We start from the raw sequence: 15,688 nt of genomic DNA on the forward strand, positions 1-15,688 counted from the left end.
AACAACAATGGAATAATGTGATAATAACAATCCAATAGTGTAATAACAACAATAGAATAGTGTGATAATAAGAATCCAACAGTCTAATAACAATCCAATATTTTGATGATGATGATGATGATAATAATAATATTAATAATAATAATTAGTAATAATAATGGCAATAATAATAATAACAATCCAATATTGTGATACCATCAATCCAATATTGTGATAATAACAACAATCCCCTCATGTAATATACAGTTTACCCTGTCATTACTGCCACATTCATTTATTAATTGATACTGAAAATGAATATAAGCTGGTTGTATATTTAGTTGTTTACATATTTTTAGACTTCTTATTTTGATTTTTGTCGGTTGTCGTATAGACATTTTTGTCGGTTGTTGTACAGACGGTATAACTCAGCCCCCCGGCATCAATAAAGTGTTTCTGATTCTGATATCAGCTGTAGGAACGTTCTGACCCGTCAACATGGATCACAAGTGGATCAGGAGAAGAACCAACCAGCCTCAGCCACCTGAGTCACATGACGGCTGGCCCACAGTCAGCAGAGGTGAGTTCAGTGATCAGCTGCATTAGCTGCTATATTAGCAATGTTAGCATCGGAGAAGGCTTCAGTCAACCAAGGCCAGAAGGTTGCTGGGTTGCTCATCAACAAGGCAAATGAGTAGATGAAGGTCTGGCAGGATTTAGAACAGGCAGCAGCTCAGACGACCTGTTCAGGACCCATCAAAGGTTGCTGGTGTCATACTGGTACCAAGGGGTGGGACTAGATATCCTGCACCCTCTGATGGGGCAACAGAGAATCATCATGCTCGTGAAAAGTCAATGATAAATTTACAAATAGATTCACAACAGGGACGATGCTAACTTAGCTAGTAGTTAGCATGTTAGCCATACTGTGATGACATCATCCAACCAAAACTGAGGTCACAAAATGGACGAACGTGGCGGTAAAAGGCGGTTTTCCTGGAGGTCAACAGAAGCGAGCGAAAACCTGCTGTTGAAACATGTTTGAACTGAGCAGAGCCACAGATAAGTCAGTGGGACAGAGGTCATCACGATGGACAAGTGGGACAAACGTGGACGGAGACACGGAGGTCAACGGCACACACCAGAGATAAACCAGTCCATACTGGGAATTTGACCTGGTTTCAAATGTGGTGTAATTTAAACGTCAACTGGCTCTTTAAACCTTCAGCTGGACACCATCTGAGGGACCAGGAGACCTGTGTGAAGCTCCTGGGTGTGTGTCTGTGTGTCTGTGTGTGTGTGTGTCCTGCTGGAATCTGGATCTCATTATCAGCTGGATGCTCCTCAGCTCATGTTTTCCCCCCCCCACCCCGCGTGTGTTTTTCTATCCCCCTTTGGGCTGAACCAACACAACCGTGAGGGTGTGAAGCTCCCTCCGAGGTCCTGCTGGTTCATGGACACGGGGCCAGAACAACAGTGAGGAGACCTCAGCCGTAAGAGCTAAATCCTGGAGCTATGTTGAGCAGGAGAGTCCAGGCTGTCGGGTGCTTTGTTCAGCCTCTCATTAGCAGAAAACTGTAATTTAGGACATTCACAGGCTGTCAGCTGGAAACGGTGGACAGGAGGTGGAGATGGTTGTGTGTGGGAGTGGTACCGGAGCTCTGATCCATCCTGGATCAGCCAGTAGAGATAAGGAACCCACAGACGCAGTCCACGTTTACTGGAAGAACCCTGGGAACTCTTGACGTGGGCGAGCCTTAGAGTGGTGCTGCTGGGAGACATCGCTGCTGCTGGAGTCTCCTGTCCTCCATCATCAAATCAAATCAAATCAATCTTTATTTATATAGCGTCTTATACAATCAAAATTGTTTCAAGGCGCTTTCCAGAATCCCAGGGCCTGACCCCAGACAAGCAACAGTGGCAAGGAAAAACTCCCCTTTAACAGGAAGAAACCTTGAGCAGGACCAGGCTCATGTAGGGAGGGAGGGAGGGAGAGGGAAAGGAGAGGAGAGGGAGAGGAGAGGGAGAGGAGAGGAGAGGAGGAGAGGAGAGGAGAGGAGAGGAGAGGAGAGGAGAGGAGAGGAGAGGGAGAGGAGAGGAGAGGAGAGGAGAGGAGAGGAGAGGAGAGGAGAGGAGAGGAGAGGAGAGGAGAGGAGAGGAGAGGAGAGGGAGAGGGAGAGGGAAAGCTCATGCAGCTCTGAAGGGAGGGTTTAGGTCCAGGGCTCCAGCCACAAAGGTCAGTGCAGACCTTCAGACATGGGACAGCTGGAGGACAGGAATTGAAGGAGCTGCTGCTTCTGGGCTGAGCGGGAATGTTCTGGAAATGTTCTGCAGCAATAACAGAGAAAGTCCAAAAAAAACACACGCTCAGGCTGGGAGTCTTCAAGAACATCACATGACCTCCAGGAGAGACCACGTCTCCTGTTTAAAATGTCTGTTAAACACACACACACACACACACGCTGGCCCACTTCAGGGCTCTCACTGATCAGACCCACTATGAACCCATTAGACTTCAGATATGTTTGTCTCCACGGCAACCAGGAGGGTACTTGACCCCCCCGCTGGGATGACAACAGAGATATTTCACTACGCGTTTATTCTTAAAGTAGAAAGAAAACAAGTTGGCTTCATGTGTAAACAAGTTTCCTCCAATCACAGCAGAGGTGGAGCTCCAAATGTTTAACCCCCAAACACCAGAAGGGAGGTGGAACAGGGTTCCTTCCATATGAGAACATGAGAAGCTGCCCCCCCCCCCCCCCCCCCCCCCCCTCCCCACGCACACACACAGATGTGTTCATATTCAGTCCAGATGTGCAGAAATCTGGAACTGGATCAGCAGAACCTAAACATAACACATAGAACCTCTGCTCGTTCCACAACCTGTTTCAGTATCTGCTGCCGTGGACAGCAGCGCCCTCTGCTGGACACAGCGGCAACAACTAACGTCTCTACCGGTTTATTGGCGTGTTCGAAATAATTTTAAATGGCGGACAGACCGCGTGTATGCGTGTGCGTGTGCGCGAACACAGATGTGGTGAAGACTTCATGAGCTAATTCACTGATAAAGTTCTAGCTATCAGAGAGAAAGCTAACCTGGCCATCCCAACAACTGGACCATCACCAGATGTGCTGACTGTGGGAACATACAGGGTCTCCAACGAGCCCTTAAACTCCTTCAGCCCTATATATTTTTCTGAGGCATCATCGCTAATTCAGAAATCCAAGACCACCACGTGTCTTTTAGATCCCATCCCAACACACCTGTTGAAGGATGTTTTACCATTGATAGGCAGTTCTATCCTGGACCAGATCAATGGTTCTTTAGTGTCAGGTTATGTACCCTGGTCCTACAAGGTGGCAGTGATTAAGGCGTTGCTTAAAAAACCATCACTGGATCCTGATGTCTTAGCAAACTATAGGCCAATATCCAACCTTCCTTTTATCTCTAAAGTTCTTGAGAAGGTGGTGGTGACTCAGTTACTTCAGCACCTGCAGAGGAACAGCCTGTTTGAGATGTTTCAGTCAGGCTTTAGAGCTCATCACAGCACAGAAACAGCACTTCTTAAAGTTACTAATGATCATCTTATAGCTTCAGATCATGGACTGGTTTCTATGCTGGTTCTGCTGGATCTCAGTGCTGCTTTTGATACAGTTGATCACAGCATCCTGTTACATAGACTGGAACATGTGATTGGGATTAAAGGGACAGCACTAGACTGGTTTAGATCATATTTATCTGATAGATACCAGTTTGCTCCATGTCCATGGTGTTCCCTCCTCATACAGTAGGGTTAGCCATGGAGTTCCTCAAGGTTCTGTACTTGGACCAATCCTCTTCACCTTGTACATGCTTCCCTGAGGGAACATTATTCGGCAGCACGGGATAAGTTTTCATTGTTATGCTGATGACACTCAGCTTTATTTATCCATGAAACCAGAGGAGACAGAGAAGTTAGTGAAGCTCCAGACCTGTCTTAAAGACATAAAGTCCTGGATGTCTTCAAATTTCCTCAACTCAGGAAAAACTGAGGTCATGATGTTTGGTCCGGAACCTCTCAGATCACATGATCACTCTAGATGGTATCTCATTAACATCTAGTCTCTCTGTGAGGAATCTAGGAGGAACCTTTGATCAAAATCTCTCCTTCACACATTAAATTAGTCTCTAGAAGTGCCTGTTTTCACCTGAGGAACATCACAAAGATTAGGAAGCTACTGACGTGGCATGATGTCTAAAAGTTAATTCATGCTTTTGTTACTGCCAGGCTGGACTATTGTAATTCTTTATTATCAGGGTGTCCAAACTCCTCTTTAAAAAGCCTCCAGCTGATCCGAAATGCTGCAGCCAGAGTTCTGATAGGTATTGACAAAAGAGATCACATAACTCCTGTACTGGCGTCGCTTCATTGGCTGCCCGTTAAATTTAGAATAATTTTTAAAACCCTTCTTTCGACCTACTAGGTCCTCAGGAGCTAGTGATACCGGGAGGAGCTAGTGATACCTTATCAGCCCAATAGACCGCTCCGCTCTCAGAATGCTGGTCTACTTGTGGTCCCCAGAGTCTCTAGGAGTAGAATGGGGGGCCGAGCATTTAGCTACCAGGCCCCCCTGCTATGGAACCAGCTCCCTGTCCAGGTACGGGAGGCTGACTCTATCGCTACTTTTAAGATTAAGCTTAAAACCTACCTCTTTGAAAAAGCTTATTGTTACTAATTCTGTAGTTCCAGTTACTATCATAGACAGACAAATTATCATGCTTAGGGGGTCGTCTAATCATTAGGTCACATCTTAGCTCTGCTGTTATTGGCCAAGGCTGCCGGGGTCCAGAAACATGATCACCTGACAGGCCTCTCACTGGGTCATGGTTTCCTCTCCTCTCCTCTCCTCTCCTCTCCTCTCCTCTCCTCTCCTCTCCTCTCCTCTCCTCTCCTCTCCTCTCCTCTCCTCTCCTACCTATTCTATCCTCTACCTGTCCTCCCCCTCTCCTCTCTCTCTACCCAGCCGGCCATCAGCAGGAGGGTCCCCCTACATGAGCCTGGTCCTGCTCAAGGTTTCTTCCTGTTAAAGGGGAGTTCTTCCTTGTCACTGTTGCTTGTCTGGGGTTAGGCCCTGGGATTCTGGAAACAATTTTGATTGTAAAAGACGCTATATAAATAAAGATTAATTGATTGATTGATTGATTGATTGATTGGAGTGTGAGGAACATGACATCATGATCGATCTTGTCCAGAGTGGATTCTGACTTTCTGCATTGTTTACCTGAGCCGTCTCACCAATCTCACCATCTCACCTGTCTCACCATCTCACCTGTCTCACCGCCTCACCTGTCTCATCTGTCTCACCATCTCACCAGTCTCACCGTCTCACCTGTCTCACCTGTCTCACCATCTCATCTGTCTCACCTGTCTTACCATCTCACCTGTCTCAGCATCTCACCCATCTCACCTGTCTCACCCATCTCACATGTCTCACCATCTCACTTGTCTTACCAGCTCACCTGTCTCACCGATCACATCTGTCTTACCAGCTTACCTGTCTCACCCATCGTACCTGTCTCACCACTTGACCTATCTCACCGTCTCACCATCTCACTTGCCTCACCCTCTCACCTGTCTCACTATCTTACCCGTCTCACCACCTCACCTGTCTCACCATCTCAATTGTCTCACCTGTCTCACCCATTTCACCTGTCTCACCTGTCTCTCCCATCTCACTGTCTCACCTGTCCCACCCGTCTCACCTGTCTGCTCTCTCGGGGTGAGTCAGGGTGAGGACGAGGATGAGGGAAGGGCACCATCAGTCGGGGGGTGTCAGATAATATCCCCTACAGAGCGACCTCTAGTGTGTATCTGCAGCCCAGACTGGAGCCCCTCCCCCATGACCTCATGACATCACCAGGGCGGTGGCGTGCTTCCAGTCACATGGTGATCTTTCTGCTGACGATGATGTGATGCTTCACAAGCTTCCTGCTGTGATTTCCGCCACCTTTAGGATGAATTAAGTTGGTATTTAACAGTCAAACTCTGACGAGTCTCTTCAGACCTTCACCAACAGACGCATGACAGACGCTGCGACTGTAAAATCATCTGAGATAAATCAGAAAAGAAAACACTTTCCTCTTCAGAATGGTTGCTGCTGTGTGAAAGTGGCCCTTTACTGGTTGCTAAATGGGCTGACTGGTGGTGTGACTCCGGAGAAACGTCTGTTCTTTCTTTCTCTTCTCTCTTTTTATGATGTTTCAGCATCTCCTCCTCACATTCATCTTCTCCTCTGAAACTTGTGTGGACTCACAGTGACTCACTTCCTGTGAATCAGGCCCATTATTCAGCTTCCTGGAATTCTCCTCCCCCTCTGACCCCCCGCCCTGTTTACTCCACCCCCTCTGACCCGTTTCTCCATGACCCCGCCCCCTGACCTGTTTCCCCCCGACTCTGTGGAGGTTTGACGCTCTACCTGGCAGGTGCAGGTGCTGCGTTGTTATTGGCTGACAGCTATTAAAGTGAGCCCTGTGACTCCACCCACTTTTGCTACGGACTATAAAAGGAAGTTGGGGCCAGTTTGTGCTGGAGGAGACAGTTTCAGGTAGGATGTGATTTATTTTGAGTTTAAAGGATTAAAAACACTCAAATGATCATTTAAAAAAAGTCTAAGTTCTTTTACAGAATAAAGACAAACAGTTTCTCACAGTTCTGATAATTAATTAACCATATTGAACTTGATGAAAGAGATGATTCTGCAACTTGAACTGACTTTTCTGAATATGGTGACATGAAGCTGTGTGTTAGCATGAGTTGTGCTTGTTAGCATGAGTTGTTTGTGTTAGTGTGTGTCGTATGTTAGCATGTGTTGTGTGTTAGCATGTGATGTGTGCATTAGCATTGGCTGTGTGTTAGCTTGGGTGTAATGGAGCTAGTCATTAGGCTGGTGTTCACCCTATAGTGTGTGTTGTGCGTGTGTAGTGTGGTGTGCATTGCGCTACACAGTAGCATCACGATGTAGCATCACCACCACATAGCATCATCACTGTGTAGCACCACCACGTAGCATCATCACCATGCCCCATGTGTGCCCTGGAGCTCTGATTTTGGTTTGAGCTCTTCTTTAGAGGACGTCACATCTTTAACGACTGCCCCGTCTTCTCCTGTATCCTCCACCTGTCTCTGGTTTTGTCCACATTCTGCAGATCACGCTGACGTTCTTGCTCCTCAGAACTTCCTACAACTTTTACGCTCTTCACCCACATCACAATCAACTTTAGCTCAACTTTCTAATATTCCAGCCTGTTCCTGAAGAGAGTCGACTGCTGCGATAGAAATGGCGTCTTTGGTTCCTTTTAGCCGCTCGCAGTGGGCGTCGCAGTCTGTCAGAGTCACTGCCAAGGAGATGTCCATCGTCTCCACCCGGGGGAAGAGTACCACCATTGCAGAGCGCTTTTCAAAGTAAGGTTCCTGGTGAAGACCAGAGGTCTTCCTCGGGTGGTTTAGTTTCCAGGTCATTTATGGGTCCCCCGTCTAGTAGGACCGACGCCAGAGCCTTTATCATGAGGCTGTGGTGACATTAAAGTTCTCCTGTTCCTCAGGTACCAAATGGCAGCAGATGATGGAAACATGGAGAAGAAGAAGATGATGGTGGGTTGTTCTTTTGTTTCTTCTTCAGGAAAGAGTCTATCTGAGGTTTCTAATATTTTGATAGCTTGGCCGGTTTTTCTGAGGTGAACCTTTCAACGTGTCCCAATGTGTTAGCTCTGCTTGGGGTTGTTGGGGGAGGGGATGCGGGTGGACGGGCGGTTCTGTTCTTTCTCTCTGACTAACATGTGACCAGAGTTTATCCTCTGGGGGCGTGAGCCCAGGCTTCCCGGTCCTCAGCTGGAGTCAGCAGAGCACTTCCTGTTTGTTCTTGGAGGGGTCGTAGTGGAAAGATGAGCTCCGGAACCGCCTTTTGTTCAGAATGACGCTTTATCGGCTCTCGTTCAGGCCCTTATGCCACCAGCAAAAGCAAAAAGCTCGGCCCAATTGCACGCCAAGGCCCGGTGCTTGAACGCCGGTCCAGAGGCCACGCCCGCCTGGTTCTCGCTTCTTTGTTGCGGTTCTGATAATCTTCTAGAATCCTGTTTTCTTGGCTCGGGTTTCTTTTTCTCTTTTACATTCCTGAGTTTTTGTCCACCGGCGCCCCCCCCCCCCCCCCCCCCCCAGTTTCTGAGCTTTAAACAACGTTTCTGCCTGGTTTTTTTTTTTTTTTGGGTTTTTTTTGGTTTTGTTATATTTTGGTGACTAAGAGAAGAAAGATGAAAGTTTGTGGTCTTCTGTAACCGGCTGGACTTTTTCCCCGTCCTCACGAGCGTCTCTGTTTCTGATTTTCTACCCGCCCTGGTCCCCTCCCCCTCACCCCCCCTGTTTCCTCCCCTGGCTGTGGGAGGGGGTGGCCCCACTGCTCTGATCACTTCTACAGACTCACATCTGGAAGAGCTCGCAGCGTTCCCACTCTGTCTTCAGCCAGTGGAGTTTTGGACGGCCGTGCTCAGGTTTGGTTCTTCTGTTTCTGGGTCAGGTCCGTGCGCGCTCATGCACGCTGGGCGTCTCTGTTTCTTCCTGCCTGTCGCTCAGACCGGGGCTCACCTGGGTGTCGTTGCGAGTGTGTGTACTAAAAGCTGAGGTCCCGAGCAGAGAAGATCCTTCTGACCGTCCGGACCTTCATTCAGAACCAGTTTTCTTTGTTCAGGCTCTCTTTCTGAACCTTTTCTCTGCAGGTGGCAGAGCCCCCACCCTCCACGGTCCACAGTGGAAACTTGAGTCTTTTAAAGAAGCGCTGGGAAGAGCTGCAGCCGTCCAGCTGCAGAACCCGGTCCGTCTCCTCATCCTGTGGCCCGGCCCAACCTTTGACCCACATCACCACATCAACCAGGCCCGAGCCAGAAGTGACGTCAGCCGCCCAGAACCAGCCTCTGAACACAGCCTCTGACACGCAGGTTCGCCCCGAGGAGTCCTCCGGCCCGGCTCGGTCCAGTTGGCCCCACAATCACCTTGATATGGAGGCCACGCCCCCCAGAGGTTCGGTGGGAGGAGCTGAAGTACCAGACGCCGAGAAACCCAGCGTTCCGCTCAACAGCCTCAAGATGATGTTTGAGACGGGGGAGAACCTCGCCAACAAGGTAGGTCTGGCCCAGTGACCAGAGCAAGTGTGAGGAGGCCAAAACATCACGAGTCTCCTTGTTACAGTAAAAAGTCTGCTTGTTCTCGGAGGTCAGATCCCTGCAGAGCTGTCACGCTGCGAGTCACATGGTTCATCTTCTCCACACACACACACACACACACACACACACACACACACACACCCTCAGCTGACTCCTCATCCCTTTGTCAGGCCGTCATACTTCAGCGTGAAGTGTGCAGATCTTCACTGGAGGTGTGACAACTGTTGCCTGAACACAGCCGCCATTGAGGACGGACGACAGAGGTGGATCACATTTCAGGCTTCCAGAAGCACACAGACGCTTCAGTGTCATACACGATGAGGTCATGTTCCTCACGCCTCTGGCGGAGAACCGAGCTGCCGCGATTCAGGGTTTCTGAAGCTGAGCAATCTCTTGGAGGATGTCCACTGATGCCACCGACACACACGGTGGACCATCAAACTCTGGACATCCACATACTCTAGGTCAGATCTTCAGGATGGCCTGCTGCCTGGATCTACAGCAGCACACCTGAGGAGCAAACCTCCATCCTTCATTTTAGTCAGGTGGGAGCTGTAAGCCCCCCATGTCTGGGCCTACCCAGAGGGTTCTTCTCCATGCTGAGGCGCTCCTCAGTCCTGCTTCCTTCTTGCTTTGCCAGGTCCTGCAGCTCTTAACTGTGGATTGGATGGCCACCCTCTGAGGTTCTCCTCCTCTCCTCTCTGAGCATCATGACTGTGTTCTCCAGATCTTTGTGGGAACCCCAGACAGGTTTGACAGTTTTATCTAGTCATGGCCTTTGGGGAGATCTTTTAATACTTCAGAGGATGAGATGTTCTCCACTCTTTCTCTCTGCGTCGTTGGTCTGTCGGTTATGTCGACATCACTCCTGAGCATTGGCTCCTGGGGCAGGGGGACACACCCAACATTCCCTGATGGGTCCAGACAGGTCTGAGAGCAGCTGCTCCAACGGTGGTTTCTCCAGTCTGTTGTGCTGTTTCAGATATGATGTCAGAAGCCAGATTAAGCAACACGTCTCTGTGGCTCTCCACATGACCATGCAGCCTTATGCTGATCTTCACGGGAGGGGGGCATTGCACATTTGAATTGTGGAGAGTGGAAACTTTAGGTTTCTGATGAAGTTCCAGACCTGCTGACGTCATGGTGGCTGCTCATCTGCTCACTGAGCCACCTCAGCCCCCCCCATCCCTCACTCCTGTCATCCGTTTATCTGCCCTCTCTGACCATCTGTGCTTCTTTCTCCGCCTCCTTTCTTCTGCGGCAGCAGAGCTGCGATCTGCCCCTAACTGAGTCTAGAGGGGACCATGTCAAGTCGGGCTCCTCAGAGCAAGAACCAACCGTCGCACCACTGGGCCGTCTATTAGCTGCTTCGATGATCAGCAGCAGTCTTCAGTTGCTAAGTGCTAATGTTAGCATTTACAGCTTTGTGTCTCCCACCCCCCGACTTTGTGTAAATGCCCCCCATCTGGCTGAAGGCTGCAGTCACTGGGTCTGTGAAGCGGAGCCCCCTCCCTGTCCGCCCCTGCACCAGCTGCTCTTCCACCTCCCGGGGCTGCTGCTTCATTTTGAGGCCAGTAGGAAACAGATGGATTAGGAGGTACCAGCCTGGCCCACTCTGCCTCCCCTCCCTCAGTAACCCCCCCTCAAACGGCCCCCGTGGAACACCTGCTCCCACTGGCCCCCTCCTGCAGTGGTCTGAGCCCACTTGTGCTGGTTTCTAGTCCAGACTGTCTCTCCTCTGGAGCGGTTCTCCCATTCTTCACTGCTGGCTCTTCATCAGTCCTTCTGCTGGCTCTTCCTCGTCCTTCAGCACAGCAGGTACTTTCATCTACGGGCCGGTTCTGTGTCGGCCCAGTGAAGTGGCTCCTGATTGGTTTGTTTCTTGTCTAAATGTCTTAATGATGGCTGAACCCACATCCTGCTCTTGTCTTACTCCGGTCTTTGTTTTGATCAGGGACACCTCTGTCCATCTCATCCAACTACCTCTCTCTCATCTGCACCTTCTCCATCTTCCACTCTGTGATCGTGACACTCGTCCCCCTTGGAGACGGTTTGTCCTCGTGCATTTACTTTTTAAAGCCTTTATTAGTTTCCAAGACCGCCCAGTGGCCGCGCCCGTGTACTGCACCCTCCTCTTTTCTGTATTTTATGTCTATTTCTGACCTCCTGGACACTTTAAATCTCATCTTAAATTCTTTATAAGACTATTGTGAAGGCGAATAAAGCTTAAAATAAAATCAGTAATGTAATAAACTAAACCAGGCTCAGTAAAAACTCCATTTCCTTCAGTTCAGGGAGGAATAAACTCTGAATTTGGACTAAAGTTAAATGTTTAAACCTCTACTTTGTCTCTCCCTGTGTGTGTGTGTGTGTGTGTGCTGAGGCTGGAGTGATCGGATCTGTCTGAGAGCTTTAATTGTCTCAGGATTTGCAGCAGATCTTGTCTGGACTGGTCTTTCTCCTCCTCACAACTTGTTTGTTGCTTTTTATCCTGATGATGCGTCTAGTTTTGGTGGGGAGTGACTGGGGGCGGGGTTGTGGGCGTGGTCCGAGGTGGTGGGGCAGTGGTCCAAAACGGTCTGAGTTGGTCCCTTTTCAGAGCAGAACATCAGCATTTCGGGAACCATGTGATTGTATTGGCGAACCTGAGTCATGTGACAGAATGACGTCACACAGACAGGAAGTGACATCACTGAAGAGAGCTGGTGACTGTCTCAAAAGCCTTGTTTTGATTTTGGGATATTGCTGCCATGACTACACAGTTTCCAAGTTTTTAGACCTATTTCTCTCCTCTTTGGTCTTTAGATGAAGTTAATTTCTCATGAAAATCCTACTGGATTATAAAGAAATAATGAAGATGGTGTCAGAAATCCCCAACAGACCAGTTTATGGTCGACCAGTTGGTGGTGTGGACGCATACAGCAGTTTGCTCCAAACATTTAGCTGAGTCTGTCTGTTCTCTCTCTCTCTCTCTCTTACACACACACACACACACACACACACACACACACACACACACACACACACACACACACACACACACACACACGATCTGAGCTGGTGTTCAGGAGAAGCTGAAGCTGCTGATGGAATCAGACCACCATCAGTCAGGGGGAGGAGCCAAACAGCTGATGTCTAATTAACAATAACAAACCTCCTTTTATGGACAACAGCAGAACCAGAATCTTTTTCAATAGATGATCAAAGTTTTTGTCTTTTGGCTGCAGACTGTGAACAGACGGACGTCTCAGTTGGAGCTGGTAAAGAGATTAGAGCGCACACACACACACACACACACACACACACAGTCTTTTAATGATTCCTGTCTGGTGTGTGGTGTTGTGTTCAGGAGTCCAGGGATCAGAGCGGAGGAACCCGAGCCGAGAACATGGAGCAGCTTCTGGCAGGTACAGGTTTCATCTGTTCTTTCCACCAGTAGAACCATAAGAACCATCACTTACTTACACGTTAATTTGGTACCAAAATATTTTTGAAGATGTGAAGAAGCCCGATCTCCTCATGATTACGATCACATAGCTGTGCGCTGACAGCCTGTTGTCATTAAGGTAGTTCCCTGATCTCTACCTGTCCTTCCCCCACCAGCAGGAGGGTCCCCCTACATGAGCCTGGTCCTGCTCCAGGTTTCTCCCTGTTAAAGGGGAGTTTGGATTCTGGAAAGAACCTAGAAACAATTTTGATTGTAACCGACGCTGATAAAAGGAGATTGATTTGATTTATGAGAGCCAGCTAGCACACTGGTGACTGGCTACTGGTTATACTGGGATGGCACGCAAAGGTCCAGCTGTGTCAGGATGGAAATGTGTGATCAGCAGACAGGAAGTGGAAGTTGGGGCCATTTCCTGTTGACAGCAGATTAGCTGACCTGAGTTCAGATTTACTGAATATCTGTCAATAAAATACAAATATCAAAATCAAACTTAGCTGGGATGCCTAAAACGATTCTGATTAAAGGATCAGCTGAAGAAGACCCAACTGACAGGAAGTTAACTGTGTGTGTGTGTGTGTGTGTGTGCGCGCAGACGGAAGTCTTGCAGAGTCCACTCCTCTCAAAGACAGGATGGCTCTTTACCAGGCTGCCATCTCCAAACAGGAAGTGACTCCCACCTCCGTCGGTGTGAGTTCCTCATCACCATTTTGAAACTCCTCCTCCTCCTCTTCCCCCAGTATTTGTGGTTTCTTTGTAAAAGTGTCAGGTGAGATTAATGGGATCTTTTTTTCCCGTCAGGCGGATCTTCCGGATGGTTTCTGTGGAAAGCAGAAGGAGAACGTTCCTCCCTCCAGTTTGGACTTGGTGAGAATAAAACGTGAAAGATGAATGTTGCTGACTATCACACAAGCTGGTGAAGCTGCTGGTGAAGCTGCTGGTTTCTCTTCTCTTCCAGAGTCCAGAGTCTGAACCCAACAACAGGAAGTGTTTCACCCCAGAGAGCAACGGTAATCGACTTTTTGGGTCTTTAGGAATTCCCCTTTTAATGAGAACTTGGCAGCTGGAAGATCAGATCCGCGATTACTGCAGCAGATTCCTCTGAATCTTTCACTGATGTTTGTTCAGGAAGGAGGGTTGTTTCCTGACTGCCGTCCAGGTGGCGCCCCCTGTTGCTCAGAGCTCATCACTACATTTCTCCCTCAGGTTCCGGTTGTGGGTCTCCAGCTCCGTCCAGCCAGACCAAAGCCTCCAAAGTGAGTTTGGAATCAAAGCCAGTGGATCCAGAAGGTGGCGGCCGTTAACCCTTGATCATCTGTGTGTGCAGAGCTTCCGTCCACCGGTCAGAGAGACGTGTGTGTCCTGCCAGAAGACTGTTTATCCTCTGGAGAGACTGGTGGCCAACCAGCACATCTACCACAGCTCCTGTTTCCGCTGCTCGCACTGCAACACCAAACTGAGGTGAGAGCTCCGCCCACCTCAGGGTGGACAGATTAGCCTGGTATCGAAGGTAGTCAGGAACGCCGCTGCCTGGTGACATCATCGTGCTTCTAATAACTCTTCCTCTTCTGCCCAGTTTGGTGAATTATGCTTCCCTGCACAACAATGTCTACTGCAAACCGCATTTTTGCCAACTCTTCAAGGCCAAGGGCAACTATGATGAGGGCTTCGGCCACCGGCCCCACAAGGAGCTGTGGGAGAGCAAAGGGGAGAGCGGGGAGCCATCGCCTCCACCCAAGACCAAGATCCAGAGCCCGGCCGCCGACTCTGAAATGAGCAGCCCCACCGTGGAGGACTCCCCACTGGCCAAAGTTAACGTGCTGACTGCCACCATGGAAGCTCTGGGACAGGGGTCATCAGAGAGGTCAGACAGACCCGCAGAGACCCGCAGGCTGAAAATCTCCTGGCCCCCACGATCGGAGCTGGAAGACACGCCCAGCCGCCAAGGAGCCGAGACCACCTCGGACGGCTCCGGTTGCAAACCCATTCGACCAAAGTGGCCCCCAGAGGTGGACTCTCCGTCCCTGGCGCAGGAAGAGATTCCGGCGCTGTGCCGGACCTCCTCCATGAAGGAGCGGATCCTTCCCTTCACCCTGTCAGAACAGCCTGACGGCCCTGCTCCTGAGGCCACGCCCCAGAGTCCACCTGAACAGGATCAGAGATCAGGCCCTTGGACCTCCACCGTGGTGCTGCAGCACCATGAGACATCAGCTCAGCTGCTGCCAAAGCAGGACAGCTGGGTGGATGTCCCCAGCAACCCTGAGGAGACGAAGAACCAAACTCTGACCGAAGAGGAGGTCATCCCAGAGGGATACAATGAGGAGGAAGAGGAGGAGGAGGTCCCAGAGGGATACCCTGAAGAGGAGGAGTCAGAAAAGGGTGTGGTGCCGGGGGAGGAGGAGACAAATGTGTCATCTCCTGAAGAGGAGACGGAGGCTAGCCGCTCCTCTCAGGACGTGGGTTTCTGGGACACCGAGGAGGTGGATGATAAGGAGGAGCCGCAGGAGGTGCTGTCCGTGGAGGAGATGATCAAACGAAACCGATACTATGAGGAGGATGAAGAGGAGGAGGAGGAGGAGGAGGTGGTTTAAATTTGCTGTTTCGGAATCTTTTGCTTTTACAGTATTTAAACTTTGATCGAGTCCTGGCAGTTTTATAGAGGAACGAGGTTCCGGCTGGTGCCGTGGAGCTTCCGTGACTCCTCCTGCTGTTGCTGTCATCACCGGAGCAGCAGGAGGCGAGGGGGAGGAGCTGGAGGCCGCTCTGCACCTTCATCTCCCTTTTCTTTGTTCTGTTAAAAAATATGTCTGTTTTATGAACCCGGCTGGGAAAATGTTTTAACCCAGAGGACCAAATGGTTTCGCTTGATACTCTTTGAATAAACTGTTGCCTACTGAAGGGTTTCTCCTCCATTATTGATTGTGCAGAAGAACCGCTTGATCAGGTGACTCACAGGTTGATGCTCTGTAATCAATGGGCAGAACACGCTGCACTGTTGCCGTAGCAACGGTGTAACTTAATACTTAAGGCATGGCTCCGATTCATCATTTTGATTCCAGAGTTGAGCATTT

At 49.6% G+C, this 15,688-nt stretch overlaps 1 protein-coding gene across 5 annotated transcripts; it reads left to right on the forward strand.

Annotated features, from left to right (window-relative positions):
* Window positions 1-6,413: 6,413 nt before the first annotated feature.
* lima1a (LIM domain and actin binding 1a) lies at window positions 6,414-15,515 on the forward strand. Of its 5 annotated transcripts, XM_029834390.1 has the most exons (14): window positions 6,425-6,564; window positions 7,166-7,421; window positions 7,562-7,610; window positions 8,431-8,503; window positions 8,729-8,823; window positions 8,948-9,130; window positions 12,400-12,432; window positions 12,522-12,579; window positions 13,213-13,307; window positions 13,419-13,484; window positions 13,576-13,627; window positions 13,824-13,873; window positions 13,945-14,078; window positions 14,194-15,515. In XM_029834390.1, the coding sequence occupies exons 2-14, from the start codon at window positions 7,297-7,299 to the stop codon at window positions 15,206-15,208; spliced, it is 2,028 nt and encodes a 675-aa protein (XP_029690250.1). In that variant the 5' UTR covers window positions 6,425-6,564; window positions 7,166-7,296; the 3' UTR covers window positions 15,209-15,515. The 5 variants fall into 5 exon arrangements, with proteins under 5 accessions (XP_029690248.1, XP_029690250.1, XP_029690246.1 ...); XM_029834388.1 differs by lacking the exon at window positions 8,431-8,503 and having other exon boundaries at window positions 6,414-6,564; window positions 7,262-7,421; window positions 8,729-9,130; XM_029834386.1 differs by lacking the exon at window positions 8,431-8,503 and having other exon boundaries at window positions 6,426-6,564; window positions 8,729-9,130.
* The last annotated feature ends 173 nt before the right edge of the window (window positions 15,516-15,688 follow it).

The sequence above is a fragment of the Takifugu rubripes genome, chromosome 3 (assembly GCF_901000725.2).
Source record: "Takifugu rubripes chromosome 3, fTakRub1.2, whole genome shotgun sequence".
Taxonomy (NCBI): domain Eukaryota; kingdom Metazoa; phylum Chordata; class Actinopteri; order Tetraodontiformes; family Tetraodontidae; genus Takifugu; species Takifugu rubripes.

Coding starts and splice junctions, on each gene's coding strand:
- lima1a (XM_029834388.1), top strand. CDS start 7,297: ATGGCGTCTTTGGTTCCTTTTAGCCGCTCGCAGTGGGCGTCGCAGTCT. Junction 7,611..8,728: donor TGGAGAAGAAGAAGATGATG/GTGGGTTGTTCT, acceptor TTTTCTCTGCAG/GTGGCAGAGCCCCCACCCTC. Junction 13,874..13,944: donor GCCAGACCAAAGCCTCCAAA/GTGAGTTTGGAA, acceptor CTGTGTGTGCAG/AGCTTCCGTCCACCGGTCAG.